General features: G+C 42.4%; 1 protein-coding gene across 1 annotated transcript; it reads right to left on the bottom strand.

The window, feature by feature from the left end:
* Positions 1–5411: 5411 nt before the first annotated feature.
* On the bottom strand, positions 5412–6353 carry LOC101823652 (olfactory receptor 481-like). The gene has a single exon (XM_005075771.3). The coding sequence runs from the start codon at positions 6351–6353 to the stop codon at positions 5412–5414; it is 942 nt and encodes a 313-aa protein (XP_005075828.3).
* Positions 6354–26080: the final 19727 nt, after the last annotated feature.

Below are 26080 nucleotides of genomic sequence, written 5' to 3'. Positions count from 1 at the left end.
GGGGGAGTTTGCTTCTTTGTGTTCTAGAGCTTTCAGCTGTGCTGTTAATTCTCTAGTATAACTGTTCTCCAGTTTCTTCATGTGGGCACTTAGTGCTATGAACTTCCCCTGTAGCACTGCTTTCAAAGTGTCCCATAGGTTTGGGTCTTCATTCTCATTGAAATCGAGGAAGTCTTTAATTTCTTTTTTATTCCTTCTTTGACCCAGGAATGGTGCAGCTGAGCATTGTTCAATTTCCATGAGTTTGTAGGTTTTCTGCGATTTGTGTTGTTGTTGAATTCTAATTTATAGCATGGTGGTCTGATAAGATGCATGGAGTTATTCCAATTTTTTTTGTAGCTTCTGAGGTTTGATATGTTGCCAAGTATGTGGTCGATTTTTGAGAAGGTTCCATGTGGTGGTGAGAAGAATGTATATTCTTTTTTATGTGGATGAAATGTTCTATAGATGCCTGTTAATCCCAGGTGGGTCATTACTTCTATTAGACCCTTTGCTTCTTTGTTGAGTTTTGTCTGGAATTCCTGTCTAGTGGTGAGAGTGGTGTGTTGAAATCTCCCACTATAACTGTGTGGGGATTTAGATGTGATTTAAGTTCTAATAATGTTTCTTTTACAAATGTGGATGCCTTTGTATTTGGGGCATAGATGTTCAGGATAGACACTTCATCTTGGTGGATTTCACCTGTGATGAGTATGTAATGACCTCCTTCATCTCTTTTGATTGCTTTTATTTTAAAGTCTAGTTTGTTAGATATTAGGATTGCTACCCCTGCTTGTTTCTTGGGTCCATTTGATTGAATATTTTTCCCCAACCTTTAACTCTCAGGTAATGTCTGTCTTTGAGGGTGAGGTGTGTTTCTTGTTTGCAGCAGAAGGAAGGGTTCTGTCTTCGAATTCATTCTGCTAGCCTGTGTCTTTTTATGGGTGAGTTAAGGCCATTAATGTTGAGGGATATTAATGACCATTGATTGCTCATCCTTCTTCGATTTGCAATGGTTGTTGTTGGTGGAATTATGTGTGGAATTTCACCCCTTTGTTCTTTTGGCTGTTGGTAGAGAGGAATTCTCTAATGCCTATGTTTTTCTGGTTGTAGTTAGCTTCCTTGGGTTGGAGTTTTCCTTCCATAACTTTCTGTAGGGCTGGGTTAGTCTATATGTATTGCTTGAATCTACTTTTGTCATGGAATATCTCATTTTCTCCGTCTATAGTGATTGAGAGCTTTGCCGGGTATAGTAGTCTGGGCTGGCATCCATGGTCTCTTATTGTTGGTAGAATATCTATCCAGTACCTTCTGTCTTTCAGAGTTTTCATGGAGAAGTCAGGTGTAATTCTGATAGGTCTGCCTTTATATGTTACTTGGCCTTTTTCCTTAGCTGCTCTTTATATTCTTTCTTTATTCTGTATATTTGGGGTCTTGATTATTATGTGGCGAGGGGACTTTTTTTGTGGTCCACTCTATTTGGCTTTCTTTAAGCTTCTTGTACCTTCATTGGCATGTCTTTCTTAAGGTTGGGAAAGTTTTCTTCCATGATTTTGTTGAATATGTCTTCTGCCCCTTTGAGGTGGTTTTCTTCTCCTTCTTCTATAACTATTATTCTTAGATTTGGTCTTTTCATGGTGTCCCATATTTCCTGGATGTTTTGTGTTAAGGATTTGTTGGACTTAAGGTTTCTTTGGTTAATCCATTTCTCCTAGTGTATCTTTAACACTTGAGATTCTCTCTTCCATCTCTTCTATTCTGTTGGTAATGCTTGTATTGGTAGTACCTGACTGTTTGCCCAGCTTTTCTATTTTCTGCCTTTCTTCAGATTGTGTTTTTTTAATTGTCTCTATTTCAGTTTTCAACCCTTGCAGTGTTTGCATTGCTTCTTGCAATTTTTGGTTTATCTTTTTGTCCATTTGTCACCTTTTATGAATTTTTTGGTTTGTTCTTTCTTCCATTTCTTGCACTTTTTGCTTTGTTTCTTCTTTCATTTCCTGCCTTTTTTGGTTAGTTTCTTCTTCCATTTCTTTCATTTTTTTTGCTTTTTTTCTTCTATTTCTTGTATTTTTTGCTTTGTTTCTTCTTCCATTTCCTGCCTTTTTTGGTATGTTTCTTCTTCCATTTCTTGTATTTTTTGCTTTGTTTCTTCTTCCATTTCCTGCCTTTTTTGGTTTGTTTTTTCTTCCATTTCTTGCATTTTTTTGGTTTGTATTTTCTTCCATTTCTTTGAGGGATTTTCCTATATCCTTTTTTAGGGCCTCTAACATGTTCATGAAAGTGGTTTTAAGGTCTTTCTCTTCTGCTTCATTTGCATTGGAATGTTGGAGTCTTGCTGGTGTGGAGTCTCTAGAATCTGGTGGTGTCATATTTGTTTTTCTGTTGCTGAGTGTGTTTTTGTATTGTCTCTTTCCCATCCTTTCTTCTAGTGGGAGCAGAAAGAGCCCCTTACTGGTCTGATGGTTAGGGGACCAGAATTCCCTTTTGGTGGGTGCTAGCAAGTCCAATAATCTGGTGGTTCTTCTATTCCTTGTCCTCATTCTGGTCCCGTGGGATGGAGAATAAGAACAGGAATCTGGGGCACTTAGCCTCCCACCTGGTCCCCTGGACCCTTTGCTGGATCCTGTTTTACCTGATCCTATGGCCAGAACAGCTGCTCCCCTGGTCTGCCTGGCTCCTCTTGTTTCCTGGTCTCCTTGGTGGGAGAGAAGTCCTGGAGTCTGGGGTGTTTGCCTCCCGCCGGGATTGGAAGCTCTGTGCAGTTCCCAGGTGATCCCCAGGCACTGGAACACAGGCCCAGAAGCCGGGCCTGTTGTATGGTCAGGATATCTTCATCTGAGCCTCCCGCCACCATAATTTTGGGCTTGTCGGCTTCTATGCTCTCCTGCTTTCCACCTTGGGGCTGTAGAATTCTAAACTGGCCTTCCCTCACCCTTCGGCTGTGGGATTGTAAACTGAGACTCCAGGATCTGTGGTTATTCCCCATCCTTACCCAGCCTCTACCCACTGAGTCACATGGGTGATGAGATGATATTTCTTTATTGTTCAGTAAACCAGCCAATAGAGGGATCACTGTCTTAACAAAACTCATAACTGTATTTGAGGCTGGTGAGGGTGGTGGTCTTATGTTGAGGTCTGGACTGTCTGCTCTTTCCTTGAGGTTCTTTATATAATGGTAGCAGAAGTGATCACTATTATTGAACTGTAGATGCCAATCACTTTGTTTATTCAGCAAAAAATAATTTACACTTACACAGTGTCAGGTCTTATGCCTACCATGTTACATGTATCAGTTCATCTCTTTGTTACAATACCATGAAGTGGCTCTCTTATCTCTATTACTAATATTTCTGAAGTTGCAAGTGGCCAAAATGGAACATAACCAATACAGTGAGAGTCCAGAATGATGTCTTTTTATTCTATTTTATATTATTATGAGCATGTTTTGTTTTTTTTTCAAGACTGGTGTTCCTTATATAGTCCTGGCTGTCCTGTAACTAGCTCTGTAGACCAGGATGGCCTCTAACTCACAAAGGTTCACCTGCTTCTGCCTCCCAAGCGCTGGGACTAAAGGCCTGTGCCACCTTTCCTGGCTATAATTAATTAGTTAGCAATAACCAAAGTCTGAATTTGTAAAGAATAGAATCTGTAAAAGCACAAATAAATAGATAGATAAATGCTAGAAATGTCACAGATGGCAAGAAAGAAGTTGGAGGGGGCACTTATAATGGATCTCAAGTTGCCTCCTAATTAGGTTAGAAATGCTTAAAAGTGAGAATTGAAACAAAAATATGGGAGACTGGGTGTGTACTCAGGGGTAGAGTGCTGGATCAGCATGGCTGATGCCCTTTTAAAGCTTAAACAATCAGACAAACAGTATATGGTAGGTTTGAAATGTTACACTATTAAATGAAAACTTTATAGTTCATCTTGAAGCAAAGAGTAGAGTCTAAGAATATATTCTAATATTGCCTTCTTCAGTTCTGTAGATGAGGGACTCCAACAAGGGCTTCCACTATGTAGAAGATGGACACTACTTAGTTGTGTTCAGTGGAGTAGATGTACATGAATGTGATGGCCTCAAAGAGCAGAGTGACCACAGTAAGATAGAAGCTTTGGATGGCTCACATCTTCGGGATGGTGATGAGGACATAGATTAGGCAGCTATGACAAACACTGTGATAACACTGATGGAGCCAGAAGAGATGCAGGTGACATCCCAATCAAAGATGCCTGAGCAGGAAAGCTTCAGCAGTGGAGAAACATCACAGAAAAATTATCTGTCTAATTTGGTTTATAGAGGACAGACCAAAAAAATCAAGTAAAATTTCAAATGCTCACACATCCACCCACATGTGAAACTAAGGGAGCTTAAATGAGTTGATGAAGACTTTAGGAACATGGGGGTTGGGAAGATCAGGGACAAGCAGATCTCCACACAGCAATCTGAGATCATGGCAGCCAGAAGGGGGTGTGAAATTTGCTTCAGTAAACATCTGAACTCCCCAAAAGCAATGAGGCTTCATAATATAGAACTGCATCCAAGTTCCACAAAAAGTATTTTTAAATATATTTCAATAACCTATCAAGAAAGTTAAAAAACCCAGAATCAGTAAAGATATAGAATTTCTCAAAATCAGTTTACTGTATTCCTCAAGATGTGTATGTACTACACAGCTTCATTATTTAAATTATTATATCATTACTGAATAAAGCATACCAGAACTTCCAGATAAAGGAACATGGGGAATATTGTCATCATTTGCTTGACCATGAAACACATGGTACTTCCAAGATGGTAATTTATAAGATAACAACCAACCAGAAAAATGCCTGTAATCATAGACTCTTTAATTATTTGTGGAGTGGAGAAAAAGTATTCTAATCTTGAAATGCAGACATTTAATTTGAACCCTAGGTTGTGTGACTCTAAATATTGATAAATTACAGCTGATGTTAATGGCATACAGACATATATATGGGCATAAAATAAACCTAGTATGGGTGGCGTAATAGCTCAGTCCGTATAGAGCTTGCCTTACAAGTATCTAAGTTTGCTCACCAGAGCTTGTATAAAACTTAGATAGATGGTGCATGCTTGTAATTACAGTGCTGGGAGTGAGAGACAGGGGACTCATTGATCAACCAGCCTAGACTACTTGCCAAGTTCTAGGCCAATAAGAGACACTGTTTCAAAATTCAAGACAGATGATGTTCCAAGAAATGACAGTTGAGATTTCCCTCTGTCCTCAAGATATATATATATATGTATATATATATACATACATATGCACATACACCTGAAAACATATGGGCTTTGGTATACATAAACATAGCACACACACAAATGAGGCTAAGAGGCATTATATATTTATCATATAGGTTTCCCCAAAAGGTTAATTAGTAATTTCTGGATTAATATTGAACTTTGTTCAAAATGAAGAATGTGTCCTCGCCATCAATTTCCTTGTGGCCTCTTTTACCTCTTTGTTCCTCAGACTGTAGATCAAGGGATTCAGCATGGGTATCACCACTGTGTAGAACACAGACACCACTTTGATTTGGTTGGGTGAATGGCTTGACTTTGGTATGACATAAACAAATGTGACTGTCCCATAAAACAAGGTGACTGCAGTGAGGTGAGAGGTACAGGTGGAGAAGGCCTTGTGCCTGCCCTCAGCAGAGCGCATCCTGAGGATGGAGTGAAGGATGCAGAAGTATGACACAATGATGATGAACAGGGTGATGACAATGATGGAGCCTGCTGAGATGGCAGGAGACATTTCAGCAACGTAAGCATGGGTACAAGAAAGCTCCACCAGTGGTGGGAGGTCACAGAAGAAATGGTTGACTTTATTTGGTCCACAAAAAGTCAGGCTCAATAAACAGCTGGTAAATGATGAAGAATTCACACATCCACCCACATAGGAAATAACCAGTAAGAGGAAGCAGACCCTGGGAGACATGAGAGTGGAGTAGAGCAGGGGTGAGCAGATGGCCACATAGCGATCGTAGGCCATGGCAGCCAGCAGGAAGCACTCAGCAGTCCCGAAGATCACATCAGAGCCAAGCTGGACTATGCAGCCAGCCACAGGGATGGCAGTTCTCTCTCTCAGGAGACTCACAATCATGACAGGTGTGACTGAGCTGGAGTACCCAATGTCCACAAAGGCCAAGTGGCTGAGGAAGAGGTACATGGGGGTGTGAAGCTGGGGGCTTCTCCTGATCAACATGATTATGCTGACATTGCCCAATACAGTGGTGAGATAGACTCCCAGGAACAATGCAAAGAAGATAGAACAAAGGGTGGGGTCATCAGTTAGCCCCAAAATAATGAACTCTGTTACCATTGTGTGGTTTCCAGTTTCCATCATTTTGAGACAATTCCTACTGAAAAAAAACAGTGGCTGTCAGAATACATTAAATGACCTCATGATTTATATACTCATCTCCACATTTAGCCCATTGAAAATAAATGTAGACCCCAGTTTTTTCTCATGTTTATTCTCCCACAGGTATTCTGAAACCAAGTTACATCATGGAAAATTTCAGAACCCTAATCACCATTTATCTTAAGGTTACAGACACAAACTGGACAGTGACTCAGATCAGAACACAGGACTCACTCACAGATCTGACATTTAATCAATTCAGGAGTCTGAATGAATGCCCAGAACACTGATGTTCTGAGATCCCAAACAGTGGAATTATGCATAGAACCCAGATGTACTCAGATCCCTAAATGGTTGAAATGATGGGTGCATGCTGGTGTTTACAGTATCTGATTCAAATTTATTTCTCAGTTCCTTGTACCCCACCCTTTGAAAATGTGTGCACTTTCAAAATTAAATTAGATTACTAATGGACAACTCTCTCTTCCTTTCCACGGTTACATATTTCACATTCTACAGCACCTCTTACCAGTGTAGGCTTCAAATTTAGGAACAGAAAATATGTGATCCATGTAGTGGAAGTGAAACAGAACTATTCTGTGTTAGGTAACCCTAAGTTCTAAGATTAATTTACTGGGGCAGTGTAACACTACCTGGTTAATATAATTATAGATTATTAAGATGCAAGTTTCACTAAGAGATAAATCCGGAGAAAAACATGACAAATAATTCTATTTGAGGTCATTATTTGTACTGTAAGAACTGTGTAGAATGAGCAAAAGAATGGATTCCATAATGTTACATTATGATTTCTTTTTTAGCATTAAACATAATATAATGTAATTAAATATAAAAGATAAAACCAAAACCAATTCATTGGAATGAAAGGAGCCCAAGAGAAGGCACAAGAAACAGACCCTCTCACTTGTACACAGAGATTTCATAAAATCATTATAAACTAGAAGCCATAATAGATAACCAGAAGACCTGGTACAGAATTGTCCAAGCCCTGTGCAAGCTGCCTTAGTCTCTGTGAGTTCATATAAGCTTTGCTTGTGTTGATTTACAGGGCCTGTTTTCTTAGTGTCCTCCATCCCCTCTTGTTCTTAACACTCTTTCCACTTCCTCTTCTACAGGGTTCCTTGAGTCCTGAATGCAGAGATTTAGTGGAGACATCCCATTTAAGAAGGAGTATTCCAAAGTCTCTCACTCTCTATAATGTATGGCCATGGGTGTTTGTATTTGTTCCAGTTTGCTTCGGGAAGGAGGTTCCCTGATAATAACAGAATAAGGTCTTGATCTATGAGTATAGCAGAATGGTATTAAGGGTCCATAGGGGTATTTTTTTGTACTCACTCACTCCCCCAAGGGGATTTTAGATATGGATCAGGGGAGTGTCAACCTACAATCCCAGTGCCAGTGAGTCTGGGAAACAGGGAAATTCCCAAGAGAGATGCATGATACCCTAGAGAAGTGGAATGAGGCAAGATCTCCTGAGCAGATTGGGAACATCGGGGGAGGGGAGAGGGAACTAGGAAAAAGAGAGGGGGGTAAGAGGAGGGGAGAAGAAGATATGGGGGAGCAAGAAGGTTGAGTCAAGGTAAAAATAGAGGAGAGCAGGATAGGAGATATAATAGATGGAGTCATTATAGGCTTGAGGAGAGAGCTGACACTAGTGAGATCTCCAGAGATCTACAGGGATAACACTAACTGGAAAACTAAGCAATAGTGGAGAGACTACATTAATAGCCCCTCCTTGATGATAAGGCTGATGACTACCTTATATGCCATCCTAGAACCTTAATCCAGTGACTGATGGAAGCAGAGACAGATACCCACAGCTAAACACTGAACTGAACTCCTGGAACCCAGTTGCAGAAAGGGAGGAGTGATGAGCAAAGGGGTCAAGACCATGATGGTGAAATCCACAAAGACAGTTGACTGGACAAGGGGGAGCTCTTGAATCCCAGACTGATGGCTGAGAGGCCAACAGGGGACTGATTCAGAATCCATGAATGTAGTGTCAGTGAGGAGGCCACAGAAATCACTGGGGCCTCGGGTAGTAGACCAGTGTTTACCATGGTGTATGAATGATCTTTGGGAGCCCATTCCAAATAGAGGGATGCTTTCTCAGCCTGGACACATGGAGAAGGGCCTAGGTCCTGCTTTGGATGAAATGACAGACTTTGGAGATCCCCCAAGGAGGGCCTCACCCTCCCTGGGGACTGGATGGGGGACTAGGGGAACTGGTGAAGGGACAAGGGAGGAGGGTAGGGAGAGGGATCTGGGATTGACATGTGAAACATTCATGTTTCTAATGTAAATAAAAACATATATTGAGGGAAAAATGAAAAAAGTTATAGTTTCTTATGAACAATGATAGCAAAATATTACATGCTTACTCTAGCCACACGAGGGCATCAGATAGTTTCATATGGAAGGAATATCAAGAAATCAGTTAATTTAACATAAAAAGAATGAGCAGTTTAATCAGGAGAATCAACAGACTAATAAAATGAACACAGACTATCATTAAGGAAATATTGTTACAGGAAATATCCTAATATATTTTCTGTGATTTCCAATTTGGTTAATAACAGGTATATATTCAATTCTATAATCACGAGGCAACTGTAAATTAAATCTTCAAGGTGAATATTAGTGCATGTTCCACTTTAGATTTTGAATTAGCAAAATCATTTTTGAAAATCAGTGTAGGGATTCCTATTACACTAATAATAGAATTTCCATGTGATGCAGCAACTATACTTTTGTGTATATATCTACAGAAAATGTTGTGTTGGAACAGAATAAGCTACTTTATGTATGTGCTTCTGTATTTCTCTTAACAGTACCCTCTGTAGTCAAGACATGACAGTAATTTAGTGTTCATTCTTGGGTAAATGCACTCCTAGGAGTCTGACTTGTAATCAAGCACTGCTTAGTGAGTTATCTAAAAGTAAAAGCAATAAAATGGCTCCTAATGACTTACTGCTAAACCCAGATCAGCACATCACTTACACTCACCAGAGAAGCTTCTTTTTGCAGTAGATGGCAATTAGCACAGAAATTCCCTACTGGACAATTTACAGAGAATATGAGACTTCAGAGTTCTCAGCTCTAAATAGGACATCTATATTATCACACTTCTTCCCTCAAGACTCAGGGATCTATGCAAAAGAGGGCACAGAAAATTATAAGAGCAGGCAAATGGATGGCACTAGAAGAAACAATCCTGAGTGAGGTAACCTAGTCACAAAAAGACAAATATGGTAAGTACTCTCTCATATATGGATTTTAGACATAGATCAGAGGAGTGCCAGACTGCAATCCCACTGACAGAGAGTCTGGGAAACAGAACCTTCAACCAATGACTGGTAGAAACAGAGGCAGACAGCCACAGCTAAACACTGAGCTGAACTCAAGGAACCCAGTGACAGAGAGGGAGGATTGGTGAGCAAAGGGGTTAAGACTGGGCTGGTTTAACCCCCAGAAACAGCTGACCTGAACAATGGTTAGCTCTTGAATCCCAGACTGATGACTGGGAATCCAGCATGGGACTGATCAAGACCCCCTGAATGTGGGTGTCAGTGAGGAGGCCTAGGCAATCTATTGGGCTTTGGGTAGTAGATCAGTATTTATCCCTGGCATACAAATGGACTTCGGGTGCCCATCCCACAATAAGGGATGCACTATCACCCTGGACTCTTGGGGGAGGGTCTAGGCCCTGCCCTGGATGAAATGACAGACTATGGACACCCCCACGGAGGGCCTCACCCTCCCTGGAGAAAGGAGGGTATATGGGGGGGGGGTTGGTGGGAAAGGGATCTGGGATTGACATGTGAAGCAACCTTGTTTCTAATTTAAATTTAAATTAAAAAATGTTACTTATATCTCCCCCCAATAAAAAGAGACAGTGTATGACTTCAAGGAAGAGCCATTTTCCAGACACAGGGGACAGATAACATTTACAAACTTACAGTGATTATGATAGCCCTCATAAGACCTTTAAGAGATCAAGCCAGACAAAAATCCTACCATGGAGGAGGGTTGGTGGGCATGAAGTTCCACCATTAGCTGAGCAGCTATTACTATTTGATTAATTTTGGGAGAGGGGAAGTCAGTTTTCTTCTATGGAGTGACAAGTACTATATTGATTATACTCCAAGACAAGCATCACACCCAAGAGTAGATGGCCAATACAAACTGGAGTGGATAGGTTTAAGAAAGAGAGAGAGAGGACGCAGAGACAGAAAGACAGACATGGGGGTGGGAGACAGATACAGAAACTGAAACATACACACACACACACACACACAGAGGGAGAGAGAGAAATAGAGGGAGAGAGAGACAGAGACAGAAAGGCAGACAGAGGAGACAGACTCACAGATAATTTGTTGAGTTGGGAGGTAGGGAGATCTGGGGAAAGTTGGAGGGAAATGAATATGATGAAAATACACTATAAGAATTTCAAAGAATAAAGAAAACATTATTAAATAAAAGAAGTAGAGGCGATGTTCTAACCTGAGATTGACTAGTTTAGAAGAAGTTTTGAGCCTCTAATTGGAGCACTTATGCATCAATATAAAAGAAAAATTCAGTGTTACCTGCCAGTCAAATATTGCAATAAGAACAGGCTCCAGGAATCATTTTCCTGTAACAGGTCTTTATTTATGTAGGACTTGGAACCATTTGTGATGTAAGACCATAAGTACCTCATAAGTACTTACCACTCGACACATTCATCTTTATTAGCATACTATTGAAAATCCAGTGGGAGAAAATCCAGTGAGACCAGAAAACTGGGTGTGTCTGTGTTTTCATATACACTGTGCTGGCTGAGATACTCTTTAAAGTCCCAAGGGCTTCATTATACTCATTATTAATAAACAGTATTACAACTGCAACCATCTAATTGGTTTTGTAACTTGATTGGACAATTGTAATCATCACAGGCTAGGCAATGATCACACATGACATCTCTGAGAAGCAAGTGATTGGGAAATATTCTCCTCAGCATCATTGTGGGATTTGTAGTTATGCCCTCAGCTGTTACAGGTAGAGATGTGATATTTGTCTCTCTGTGAAGGGTTATATATTTTAATTGAATATTGACATGTTCTTAGGTATGATTTCACTCTAAACACTGGACTCCTAAGTTGTTAAAGACACTTCCTTTCAAAGCTAATGTTCTGTTTTAGATGAACCAAAAGTTTTTTGTCCCTTCCTTATTCCTAAATTCCATGTGATGTTCAATATGTGGTTATTTTTGCATTATTCTGAAAAAATTAAATACAAATGTTTTTGAGATAATATTATAAATATATTAATTAGAGTTACCCCAAGATATTTTATGTTGTTTGTGGCTTTTGCAAAGGATGATGTTTCTCTAATTTCTTTCTCAGCACATTTATTGGGCTACTAATTAGTAGGGCTACTAATTTTTTTGAGTTAATCTTGTATCCTGTCACTTTGCTGAAGGTGTTTAACAGCTGTATGAGTTCCCTGGTAGAATTCTTCAGGTCACTTATGTAGCCTATCATGTCATCTGCAAATAGTGAAAATTTTACTTCTTCCTTTCCAATTTTTATCCACTTGATCTCCTTTTGTTGTCTTATTGCTCTAGCAAGAACTTCAAGTACAATATCGAAGAGATATGGAGAGAGTGGACAACCTTGACTTGTTCCTGATTTTAGACAAATCCTCTTGAGTTTCTCTCCATTTAGTTTGATGTTGGCTGTCAGTTTTCTGTATATTGCCTTTATTATACTTAGGTATTTTCCTGTTATCCCTGATCTCTCCAAGACCTTTATCATGAAGGGGTGCTGAATTTTATCAAATGCTCTTTCAGATCTAATGAGAACATTATGTGGTTTTTCTTTTTCAGATTGTTTATATGGTAGATTACATGGATGGATTTTCATATGTTGAATCATCCCTGCATCCCTGAGATGAAGTCTACCTGATCAAGGTAGATGATTTTTCTGTGTTCTTGGATTCGACTTGCTAATATTTTATTGAGTATTTTTGCATCAATGTTCATGAGGGATGCTGGTCTGTAGTTCTCTATCTTAGTTGTGTCTTTGTGTGGTTTGGGTACCAAGGTAATTGTAGCTTCATAAAAATTTTGACAATGATCCTCCTGGTTCTATTTGAAGAGTAATTGGTATTAGCTGTTCTTTGCATTTCTGGTAGAATTCTGTGCTGAAACTATCTGGCTCCGTACTTTTTTTGTGTTGGAAGACTTTTTATGATTGATTCTATTTCATTAGGGGTTATAGGTCTATTTAAGATTTTTATCTGCTTTTGAGTTAAATTTGGTAAGTGATATCTATTCAGAAAATCGTCCATTTCCTTTAAATTTTTGAATTCTGTGGAGTACAGGTTTTCAAAGTATGACCGGATGATTCTCTGGATTTCCCCATTGTCTGTTGTTGAAAGACCTGCATGATAAAAAGAAAAAAATCCCTAAAGAACATAGAAATAGAAGAAACGTATCTCAGCATAATAACAGATATACATAAAATAATTAGAACCAGTATTACACTGAATGGGGAAGGTGAAAGCATTCCCCTCAAAACCAAGAGAGGGATCTGGCACCTGAGAGCAGCCACTCTTAAGATCAGTATTTATCCCTGGCATACAAATGGACTTTGGGTGCCCATCCCACAATGAGGAATGCTCTCTCAGCCTGGACTATTGGGGAGAGTCTAGGCCCTGCCCTGAATGAAATGACAGACTCTGGAGATCCCCCATAGAGGGCCTCACCCTTCCTGGGGAACGGAGTGGGGATTAGGTGGGTGGCTGGTGAGATTGGTGGGGGTTATAGGGGAGGAGGGAAGGGAGAGGGAGCTGGGATAGACATGTGATGCAAGCTTGTTTCTAATTTAAATGAAAAGCTCTTAAAAAAGAAATTAAAGAAGATACCAGGAAATGGAAAGATCTCTCATATTCTTGGATAGGTAGGATCAATGTAGTAAAAATGGCAATCTTACCAGAAGCAATCTACAGATTCAGTGCAATCCCCATCAAAATCCCAGCACAATTCTTCACAGACCTTGAAAGGACAATTGTCAACTTTATATGGAAAAACAAAAGACCTAGGATAGCCAAAACAATCATTCACAAAAAAGGAATTTCAGGAAGCACCACCATTCTTGACTTCAAACACTATCAGAGCTATAGTAATGCAAACAGCTTGGTATTCACACAAAAATAGACAGGTAGACCAATGGAATTGAATTGAAGACCCTGATATTAACCCACACACCCATGAACACCTGATCTTTGATAAAGAAGCTAAAACTATACAATGAAAAAAGAAAGCATCTACAGCAAATGGTGCTGGCATAACTGGATGCTGGCCCGTGGAAGACTGCGCATAGATCCATATCTATCACCATGCACAAAACTTAAGTCCAAATGGATCAAAGACCTCAACATAAATCCAGCCACGCTGAACCTCTTACAAGAGAAAGTGGGAGGTACTTGTGAATGAATTGGTACAGGAGTCTTCTTCCTGAACATAACACCAGTAGCACAGACACTGAGATCAACAGTTAATAAATGAGACCTCCTGAAACTGAGAAGCTCCTGTAAGGCAAAGGACACAGTCAATAAGATAAAATGGCAGCCCACAGAATGGGAAAATATCTTCACCAACCCCATATCTGACACAGGACTGATTTCTAAAATATAAAAAGAACTCAAGAAGCTAGCCACCAAATGCCAAATAATCCAATTAAAAAGTGGAGTACAGAACTAAATAGAGAATTATCAATAGAGGAATCTAAAATGGCTAAAAGACACTTAAGAAAGTACTCAACATCCTTAGCCATCAGGGAAATGCAAATCAAAACAACTCTGAGATACCATCTTACAACGGCCAGAATGGCTAAAATAAAAAACACCAGTAACAGTCTATACTGGAAAGGATGTGGAGAAAGGGAACACTCCTCCACTGCTGGTGGGACTACAAACTTGTACAGCCACTTTGGAAAGCAGTATGGAGATTCCTCAGGAAAATGGGAATCAATCTACCACAAGACCCAGCAATTCCACTCTTAGGCATATATTCGAAAGATGCAAACTCATATAACAAGGACATCTGTTCCACTATGTTCATAGCAGCATTATTTGTAATAGCCAGAACTTGGAAGCAACCCAGATGCCCCTCAACTGAAGATTGATAGAAAAAATGTGGTACATTCACACAATGGAGTACTATTCAGTGGAATAAAAAAAATGAAATCTTGAAATTTGCAGGCAAATGAATGGCACTAGAAGAATCCATCCTGAGTGAAATAATCCAGTCACAAAAAAGACAAACATGGTATGTACTCACCCATATATGGATTTTAGACTTGGAGTAGGGAACTGCAAGCCTCCAATCCCATTGTCAGAAAGTTTGGGAAACAAGGAGGACCCTAAAAGAGATATGCATGGTACCCTGGAGAACAAGAATGGGATAGGATCTCCTGAGAGGTTTGGGAGCATGGGGGGAGGGAAGAGGGAGCTAGGAGAAAGAGAGGGGGAAAAGAGGAGGGGGAGGGGAGGACATGAGGGAGCAGGAAGGTTGAGTTGGGGGAAGAATAGAGCAGAACAGGATGAGAGACACCATAATAGAGCGAGCTATTATATGTTTGAGGAGAGATCTGTCACTAGTGAGATTTCCAGAAACCTACAAGGATGACCAATTGGTAATCTAAGCAATAGTAGAGAGGCTACCTTAAATGCCCTTCCCTGATAATGAGATTGATGACTGCCTTATATGCCATCCTAGAGTCTTCATCCAGTGGCTAATGGAAGAAGAGGCAGATACCCACAGCTGAACACTGAACTGAACTCCTGGAACCCAGTTGCAGAAAGGGAGGAGTGATGAGCAAAGGGGTCAAGACCAGGCTGGTGCAAGCCACAGAGACAGCTGACCTGAACAAGGGGGAGCTCATGGACCCCAGAAAGATGGCTGAGAGGCCAGCATCAGAGTGACCCAGACCCCCTGAACGTGGGTGTCAGTGAGGAGGCCTCGCCAATCTATGGCGGCCTCACATAGTAGATCAGTATTTATCCCTGCCATACGAATGGACTTTGGGAGCCCATTCTACAGGGAGGGATGCTTTCTCAGCCTGGACATGTGGAGGAGGGCCTAGGCCCTACCCTGGCTGATGTGACAGACTTTGGAGATACCCCATGGAGTGCCTCACTCTTCTTGGGGAGCAAAGCAGGGATGGGCAGGGGTTGGGGGTGTTGGGGGCAGGGTAGGAGGGGAGGGAGAGGGAGCTGGGATTGACATGTGAATCAAACTTGTTTGTAATTTAAATAAAAAAAGAATGTCCATATGAGCCAGGCAATGGTGGTGCACTTAGTATGCAGAGGCAGGTAGATCTTTGTGAGTCTGAGGCCAGCTTGGACTACAGAGTGAGTTTCAGGACAGCCATGGCTACACAGAGAAACCTGAAAAATAGGTTGTTTATTCATGCTTTAAAATTATTCATATGAACTTTTTATAACTATTTATTCAGCTATACTATTATCAGTGTTTCATTGTACCACTGTTTCTTTCAAATGCAGACCAAGAAATAGAAATATGGGTCAAAATGTTTCACAGCATAAATTCTAAATAAATATCTCTTTAAACAAAGCCATCACTATTTGATATAAAATACATGTTAAGTTGCTAGACACAAATTATTTTTCATATGATCCCCTAATTTTTTAATTTCTGTAGTTAGTATTCAAAGTAAGGGCTTTTGTTATACATTTTCATATATTTGCATCTTGAATCATATCTTGCTCTAACTCATCCTCTACCTTTACTGTCCTCTCCCTCATCCCTTTGACCTCTTTCCTTGTTTTATGGTTTTTCCTCCCCCAACAATGCCTTCCTCTGCTTTTATGTATTCTATGACCTTTCATCTCTATCTTTCCCCTTCCTTCCTTCCTTCCTTCCTTCCTTCCTTCCTTTCTTCCTTGCTTGCTTCCTGCCTTTTTTCTAACATTTTTAATTGTTTTTCTGGGGGGTAATTTCACATCATGAACCCTAATTCTGCTCATTTTCCAGTCCCTCCATATTCATCCCTCATACTTGCAGCATCATCCCAAAAGAAAATTTAAAAACTGTTCATTAAAAACAAAACAAGCAAACCACTTTGATCATCTTTCCCACATTTCTAACACCTCTTCATTCATTTTATTGGCATTGGGAGCTGCAGTTCATTACACAGTATACCCTCTTATCTACTCTACTTTACTTGGAAATGCTCATTGTAATGAGTTATTAGCCTGGTACAAGGCCTCTGGCATCTGTTGCACCATCACTATTGGATCCTCATACATAACACCTCTCAGATATCCTGTTGTCACCCAGAGTCATTGGAGATCCTGTGGCTATGGTTCCTCAGGACCATTCCCTTCATATACTATAGCAGGTCATAGATGGGATAGATGTTGGGGTGGACCAACTCAAAGCCGTGGATGTCGGTCTGGGTTGTAGTTGATTTGGTGAGTCCAGGCTTCTGGGACCACCCTCCTCAGGTGAGGGGTGGAGCTAGCTCTTCTATGCTTATGCCATGGGTGTGGGCAGCTCTTCTACACTCATGTTGAGGAATGCAACCATCTCTCCTGAGTGTGGGGCCATTCCTCCCATGAGAGGAAGAGCCAACTATTCTGTTGTAGTGGCCAGCCAGGGCCAGAGCCAGGAAAGGGCTGTGCTGGATCAGCACAGCCCTTGGTTTTCAATATGACACCTGTGGTAACATAGGCCATGGAGATCAACACAGACGCAAGCTGTACTAGTATCACAGACCCAGACATGGCCCTTGGCAGTAGCTCAAATCTGGATGTCACCATGTCTCAAGTAGCAGCACAGACCACCCAGATCAACATGTCCCCACTGGCAGCATAATACTAGAATACTAACATGGTCTCAGGTGGCTGACCAGATGTGTACTCACAGACATTGGTGGTAACAGGAGCCATAGACATCAATTCAGACCCTGGCTGCTGTAGGGCCATAGACCCAGACATGCCCTCAGCAGCAATTTGGGCACAGACAATACCATGGTCCCAGGTGGCAGTTAAGGGCACTAACATTGGCATGGCCCCAGACATGGCATGGCCTTTGAACATCAACATGGCTACAGGTGGTGGCCCAGACCCCCCACATCTGTGTGTCCTTTGATAGCAACACAAACTATGGACATCAACACCAAACACAGCTGCATTAGGGCCACAGACCCAGATATGCCCCTCAGCTACAGCTTGAGCCCTGATGTAACCATGGCTCTGTGTAGCAGGGCAGGTCACTCAGATCTCTATGATCCCTGACTGTCGCACCTGCTGTGCGGCCTGCATCCGAGAATGTAGCGAGGTGGTCGGGATAGATGACACAGAGACCGGTCGGTTGCTTTAAGAAAACTTTATGCTTCCCAAGTCAGCTTAGGAGGAGATTCCAAGTCCGCTTAGGAGAGAAGTCTCAGGAGAAGTCTCTCCAAGAAAAAAGAGCTTCCCTTTTTAAGGACTTTTGCCATCCATTTACATACCATTCTTTCCACTTCTCACCCTCCTGGCTGGTGGTTTAATCTCCGGCCCCAGAATCGGGGAGACACCCGCAGGGGGCGGGGACAGGAAGAGGCATCTAGCCGTAGGGGATGTGAAAGTCATGGTATCTCAGTGAGCAAGCCCTTATCTGAGCCCTATCAAGAGCTTTAAAGCACTGAATTGTTTTCAGTAAACATTACACAGATGCCTGCTCCCAGGCCGAAGGGGAAGTGGGTTTCTGCTCAAGGTCTGGTGTCCCCACAATTCACCCCTTTTTATTTTTAAATGAGGCACTCGTGTCTTAGGTCAAGTAGGGTCACCCTCCCTGGCCCGTCTTTGGGGGACCTTGAACCCCTGTCTTAGGTGGGAGTGGGTCTTCCCCACAGGTTGCCCGTCTTTGAAATAGCCCCAACCTTAAAATCATTTGTAATAAGGCTTTATGGCTATCGGGATTGCCATGGGCTAAGGCACTTTGAACTCAGCATGAAGCCAGAATGCCTACTGCCACTGTTACCATTCCTAGGACCCCCACTGACATAGCGCCTCTCTGTCATCTGCCCATCCCCCAATCTGGGCCTTAGCATTCTACCACCAGCCTTTCTTTGCTACAAGGGTGATTTATAGTTACAATTTGACGGTCAAAACAGTGATAAAGTTTACAATCATTTTAAGATCTACTTAGGAAAGCATTAGAGAGTGCACTTGCACAGATACATTAGGTACAATCATTGATGTTACACATGTAGCATTATAAAAAATATGAACAGGAGGCTTGTTGCACTATTTACAGAGTACCAATTTGTTCCTGTGGTGATGTAGTCTGTAGATTTAATGTCAGTAGTATCGGCCGAACATGCAACCCGAGTCAAAGTCTTTTTGTCGCACCAGGACAAACCACATTTCTCCAGAAGAACACACTGGCATAGGTGTGATTCCAGAAACAGGAACTACCAAGTCTGATATTTCAAGTGACCATGTTCTGTTCAAATACTGAAAAGAGGCTTTTGCCACTCATCACAGTCCATACCAATGTCCAAATGTTTTAAATGGGTCTTTTTTCCCCAAAGGGAAAAGCTGGCAAAATGAATTCTGTTGTTTTAAGGTGTATCAAAAGCTAGCTGCTAATCTTCCAGTTTTGTTGGCTTTGGGATGAAAACTCACGGGTCCAGGAGGTTGGTATAGCAAGCCTGATGAGACACTGGAAATCTCGAACTGACTGTTTTATTTCTTTCTCGGGCTGTAGATTTGATGACATCAAGGGTCAGGAACACCGACTTAGGAGATCTCGAACTGGCTTGAGCAGGCTCCCATGGTCTCAGGTCCAGTTTTCTCTGCTCCATGCATCTCACCAAATGTTGTGACAGCTACTGAAGCTTTATTCTTTTCCTGTAAGAAAACATGCCCTCGACCCCAAATTAGGGTCTACTCTACTGTCTAGTGTATGGATGTTTCCATTTGGCCTGAGTAATAGTTGTTTAACTTTCATTATGTCAGAATCTGTCTGAAGCAGATTCCTCACTGGCATTTACATTTTAAAATTTTTTAAATGAGGAGTGGATTATTTAATGAATCATGTGGGGACTGGGGACATTACTCCCCCTTTTATTTTTAAATTTTGTTTGAACTGTTGAAGTTGGACCATAACAGTAGAAGGATTTGTCTACCCTCCTTAGTCAACTATCTAGGTGAATTGGGATCACTATTTAAAGTATTAGTAGATGTCCTTTAAAAGGGACATAACCATTAAGTACCTTTGAGAATCATTTAAGGATTGTAAACTATACTATGTCCCAAATAGTCCTTTTTTTTTTTTTAACCTGTAACCTGTAGCTCTCACTAGCTGACAAGGCCTCATTTGCATCTGAGCTGACAAGGCCTAATTTGCATCTACACAGAAGCCTTTGGGGGTGGGGGCCTGCCAAAGTGGCAGGACAGTTCCCTGAAAAAACCTCTCTTTCTCTCTCTCTCTCTCTCTCTCTCTCTCTCTCTCTCTCTCTCTCTCTCTCTGACTGGCTCTGAGGGCTTAACTTGAATTTTTTGTTAAAATATTAACCGACTGACTGGATGTTCCTTTTGGCTATATCTAAATCGATTTAGGTAGTTTTTAACTGTTTGAAGGGATTTAAGTATCCCTTTAATCATATCCAAGGCAATTAGAACAGTTGCTTTTGTCAACATTCACGCATTTACATTTCACACTTCATACATACTGACGTGGCCATGTCCATACACACAGACCATGCATACATATCTCTCCTTGCCTGGGTTATGATTAGTTTGTTGAACTGAAACTTCTTTAATAGAACAACTCCAGTCAATCTTTGAATTAAAACAAAAGGTTGAAAAAGTCCTGTATGTCCCTCATCATTTCTTCATTAGAGAAGTTTTGAGCTACACTCAGGGGCTACAGCCATACCCACTCCTTGTAATTCTGTAGATGCAAAGTGGATAGGCCAGGCTTTTGCCAAAAGTTTTTAGAGATGACTCACAAAATTCAATAACCTACCCTATATAAATGTAACCAAACATTTTTATTTTATATACCTTTGTCTTTTTCTTTACTGAATACTAATACCTCATTTATTAACTGTTACCAGTTTATTTAATTTACCCATCTTTAATCTATCTTTCCATTGAGGATGATCCTCCAATCTACCCTCCAACTGAGGGCAACTTCTTATCTTAGGTTCCCTTTCTTTTTTGACCTTTGTTAGGTGAGGGCCTAGACATTTAATCCAATCCACCCTTCAACTGAGGGTTTAATCATGGAGATTTTAAATATTTTTAATAAAGCAGAGATTCCCCTTTTAGGAGGGGGAAACTCAGACTCTCGTGTTGGCAGCAGCCACTCCCAATGTATTTATTAGTGCTATAAAGGCGATGAATGGGGAGCTGCAGTGACTAACTGGCATCAAAACGGTGGGAGGGGTTTTCCTCACCAGTGCCCATACTTCCCTTACCTGAGTTTGGCAATGTTTGGATCATTTTTATCATGGCGAGCATTCCTAGTGTCGGGAGCAGAGTCGGGGTCAACATGCCTGATGCACCGTTCGGGGACCCAAATAGGCTTCTCACTTCCTGGAGGGAAAACACAAACAGCCCCTCGGACCCTAGCTAGTAGGGGAGTGGGTGGCTGCCATTTTCCTGTAATCAAATCCTTCCATCTGACCCATCCCAAAGACTGGGAGGGTTTGTTCCAATGTCTCTCCATAGCAGACAAATTATTACTGTCTATGGTCAAAAAATTTAAAATATAAAGTATGGTGGATAACTGAATATTGGGGGAGGTGACATATTCCCCCTTTTTTATTTTTTTTAAAATACTGTTTGAGAGTGGCATGGGTGTGCTCCACAATGGCCTGTCCGGTGGGGTTGTGAGGAATACCAAAAGAATGGACAATGTGATGTTCCCAGCAAAAGGCAGCAAAGCGATTGCTGGCATAGGCAGGGCCATTGTCCGTTTTTAGGGCATCAGGAACACCCATGTAGGCAAGGGCCTGCAGGCAATGGGAAATAACATCTTTAATCTTCTCTCCTGAGTGGAGACAGGCAAAAATCAGTTTAGAATACGTATCCACCGAAACATGCATGTATTTTAATTTCCCTGCCTATGGCAGGTGAGTTATATCCATTTGCCAAAGATGGTTGGCCCTGAGGCCCCAGGGATTTACCCCCCTCATTGGGAGAATTATGATAAGGGGCACAGTCAGGGCACTGAGAGGTAATCTGTGTAGCCATGGATAGGGGGCACCCAGTATGAAATTTAATGGAGCGGGCATTTAGATGATATCGCTCATGGAGCTGGTAGGCAAGCTGCTCCTGAGTGTATAAGACCCTAGGGCGGGTCAAGGAGTCAGCAAATTGATTGCCCTGGGCAAGGGGTCCTGGAAGGTTAGTATGTGCACGAATAAATCCCACATAAGCAGGGTGGATGTGCTGCCAAATAAGATGTTGGAGCTGAACTAATAAGGAACGAATCTGAGAGGTTGGAAGAACATATGGAGAGGTTTCTAAAGGTCTGACAATGTTGGCAACATAGACACTATCAGTATATAAATTAAAGGGGTCCCCCTCAAACATTTGGAAGGCCATCAAACAGGCAAACAACTCTGCAGCTTGTGCTGACATTTTCCCTATGGGTACCCTCTTCTGCACCTGAGAAGAAACCACCACCGCGAAACCTTTGGAGGAACCATCTGTAAAGACTGAGCGAGCTCCAACTAGGGGGCTCTCCTTTAAAACTTTGGGAAAAATCACAGGATGTTGTTTAAAAAAGACATCAAAGGGCTATTGGGATAAAGGTTATCAAACTTGGCACCTGTAGATGTAATAAACAGGGTCCACCCATTATGGAAGGTCTGTAGATATTCCATCTTCTCTTTATCATAAGGAAGAATAATTTCATCAGGACTCTTTCCAAAGGTTTGGATGCTAAACTTGTGTGCCTTCCATAACAATTGTAAAATCAGATTATAGTAGGGGACCACTACCTTCTTAGGGGAGGCTGACAAATGTATCCAATAAATGGGGCCAGTCTGCCAAAACACAGCAGTGGGCGAAAAGCTAGATGAAAGTACAACCAGAACAAGAGGCTGTCCATAATCTATACGCCAAAGGTGGGCTTGCTCTATACTTTTTAACAACAATTGTAGGGCATTCCTGGCCTCTGGGGTAATCTGTCTAGGGGAAGTTGGAGCGGGATCCCCAGGAAGAATATCATAAAGGGGTTTAAGAGCTGCTGTTTCAATAGAAAGAGAAGGGCGAATCCACTGCACCCTTCCCAAAAATCTCTGCCAGTCATGAAGCGTTTTTAAATTTGAACAATCAATTTGGAGTCTTTGGGGCCGGAGGCCAGTTTGTTGAATTTGATGACCCAAGTAAGTATAAGGAGGTCTCTTTTGGATCTTTTCTGGAGCCAAAATAAATCCGTGGGCCTCCAGGAGCTCTTGTAGCTCTGCAAAGGCTATGTAACATTGCCTCTCCTCGGCTGCAGCCAAAAGAACATCATCCATGTAGTGGATGATGTAAAGATCAGGGAACTTACGCCTGAGGGGATCTAAACAGGCAGCTACATAAATCTGGCATATAGTTGGACTGTTAGCCATCCCTTGGGGGAGCACCACCCATTGGAAGCGAAGTGCAGGCTCCCTAAAGTTAATTGCAGGAAGGCTAAATGCAAACCGAGGACTATCTTGAGAATGTAGGGGAATGGAAAAGAAGCAATCTTTTAAATCAATGACAATCAAATGCCAGTCTTTAGGAATGGCCACAGGTGAGGGCAAGCCAGGCTGGAGCGCCCCCATGGGCTGCATAGTCGCATTTACGGCCCTCAGGTCTTGTAGTAACCTCCACTTTCCTGATGGTTTTTTAATTACAAATATGGGGGTATTCCAGGGGGACATGGAGGGGACCAGATGGCCCGCCTCCAATTGTTCTTGAACTAGCTGATGAGCCGCCTGGAGTTTTTCTGCTGGTAAGGGCCACTGTTCCACCCATACGGGATCATCTGATAGCCATGTGATAGGTATGGGGGCTGGCGGCGCAACAGTGACCCTCATTAAAAATGGTTAAAATCCTTCCTGTTCCCTGGGGCCCTGGTATTCAAAGGGGGGGATGCCACCGGGCAAGCCTCTCCCTGTTCTAGTTTATCTAGTCTCTTCCCCTGACTCCAGCCCATCCCTTGCTGGGGGGCCCCGCTTTTGGACTTAGGTGCCTGGGTGGTGAGGACCACTCCCATTTCTTGTAGGAGGTCTCGTCCCCAGAGGTTGATAGGGAGGCCAGACAAAACATATGGTTGAAAAAACCCTGTGTGGCCCTCAAAATCTTGCCACTTTAGCATTCTGAGGCTCCTTTGTGGCCCAGCCTGTCCTATTCCCTGGAGGGTCACCTTCCCTTCCTGCTTGGCCCAGGCAGGGGGCCAGACTTTATCTGAGAGGACAGAAATGTCCGCACCAGAATCTAAAACGCCTTTGAAGGACTTGCCTTCTATCTTTAATGTAAGCTGGGGGCGGTTCTCCATGGTGGCTACCCAAAATGCTGCTGGGCCAGTACTTCCAAAACCTTGGTTATCCCTTTTCTCTTTAATTTTTTGAGCCTCACAAGGAGCTGTAGGGAGGAGGAGTAACTGAGCAATCCATTCTCCTGCTGGGATGGCAACAACCCCACTGTCCACTGATGTCATTATTTTAATATCTCCCTCACTATCCTGGTCTATAACACCAGGGTGTACCTGGATGCCTCGAAGGATAGTACTGGACCATCCCAAAAGTAGTCCAACTGTGCCTGGGGGCAATGGCCCATGTACCCCAGTAGGGAGGGCCTGGATCCCCATCTCGGGTGTTAGGACTGCCCGGGTGGAGGGACCGATGTCCAGTCCCGTACTGCCTGAAGTGGCTCTAAGGAGGTCTGATATATGAAGGGGTTGCTCTGGGGGAGTAAACGAATCTTGCTGCTGTCCACAGCGGGGGTCATTGCCCCATATACATTGGTTTTGGGGCCCTGGGGCGGGGCCCTCTTCCAGTTTTTTTGATTATTATTAGTAGGAAGGAAATTGCCCCCAAGTCAGTTCTAGAGTAACAGTCAGTGGCCCAATGATATCCCCTTTGGCAGCGGGGGCATAAACCAGGTGTCTTGAGACTAGTAGTACTATTTTGAGGGCACTCTCTATGGAAGTGTCCCTCCCTACCGCAGCTGAAACATGTTTTTCTCCCTCCCTGATTAGATCTTTTTTTTCCCCCTTGGGGTCGAATAGTAGCAGCTAACACTTGGCCCTGGATGAAATTACCATTAATGTCTCTACAGATCCGGATGTAGTCATTTAGACTTTTGTTGCGATGGGGGCGAAGAGCCTCCTTACAGTACTTATTTGCATTTTCAAAAGCCATCTGTTTGATAATTGGCATCGCAGGCCCAATGCCCCCAAATATTCTCTCTGTTACCTGACTGAGGCGGTCTACAAAGTCTTGGAAAGTTTCGGAGGGTCCTTGAAGGACTCTGGACAGGTGATCCCCTCCTTCCTTTGAAGGCAATGCTTTCCAAGCACCTTGGGCTGCTGCCGCCACTTGGGCATAGACAGCGATGTCATATTGCATTTGTTGTTGAGCGGTGGCATACTGACCACTCCCAGTAAGCATCTCCACTTTTCTCTGGGGCTGTCCGGCCTGTGCATTCCTTTGGGCTGTCTGGCTGCATCTTTCTTGAAACTCACCTCTCCAAATCAAATAATCTCCCCCGGACAAAGCTGCTCTGCAAAGCTGCTGCCAATCGCCAGGTGTCAAATTAAGAGGCACAAAAGATTCCATTAAGGAAAGTGTAAAGGGAGCCTGTGCTCCATAATTTAGAGTTGCCTCTTTCAGTTGTTTCATATCTTTGAAACTTAAAGGGTTATGGCGCCTAATGACCCGCTCAGGGTTGTTTGGGTCTGGAACTTCCATTACTGGGGCCACCACCGGATAGCATTGGACCCCTCCTCTGGGTCTTCCCTCCAGGTCCGAGAAGGAGGAGTCCCTCATTTTAGAGTATGAAGGATTTCTCTCCCTGTCCTGTCTTTTTTTAATTCGAGTCCTTTTTAGTGCCTTTTTAAGGGCGGAGACCTCAGCAAGTAACCGTTCCTTCTCAGACTCTGACGAGTCAGAGTCTGGGTCTGAGCTATTTTCATTTTCTAGGTCTGACAGAGTAGGATATACCCGATTCTGACTGAAGTCCCTCCTTTTGGGTCGCGCCCCGAGATTTCTATTAACTCTTTTGTTGTTGCTAAGAGGCTCCTCCTCATCCTCACTAACAATGGAGCCTCTAGTTTCAGTCAGGGTTTCTCCAGATGATTCACTGTCACTCTCTGCCTCAGAACTCAGGGAGGCTTGAGTCTCAATCTCTTGTAACTCTGAAAAAGCCTCTTTTGTGGCCTGGACTACCTGGCAGTGGCTAGCCTTATCTGTCAAGAGTGCTCCCTTCACTAATCTCCATAAGGAGAATGTAGATGGGGGCAGGGACTCAGGTCCCTCTTTTCGTAAAAGTTGATGAAGATCACGGCGAACCTCCTCCCAATCTGGGATATTTAAGCTCCCCCCGGTAATGAACCATGGACTGGCTCGTTCGATCGACTTTAGAAAGCCTTCTAAGGTTTTAGACTTTACTGTAGTCCCATGTCCTTCAAGTAACTTTTTAACTTGATA

The sequence above is a fragment of the Mesocricetus auratus genome, unplaced genomic scaffold (assembly GCF_017639785.1).
Source record: "Mesocricetus auratus isolate SY011 unplaced genomic scaffold, BCM_Maur_2.0 Super-Scaffold_4256, whole genome shotgun sequence".
Classification (NCBI taxonomy): Eukaryota; Metazoa; Chordata; class Mammalia; order Rodentia; family Cricetidae; genus Mesocricetus; species Mesocricetus auratus.
Note: the sequence above shows the minus strand (reverse complement) of the source record. Positions and strands in the feature narration are given on the sequence as shown.

Bases quoted from the DNA above. Each gene is read 5' to 3' on its own strand.
- LOC101823652 (XM_005075771.3), bottom strand. From the start codon at position 6,353: ATGATGGAAACTGGAAACCACACAATGGTAACAGAGTTCATTATTTTG.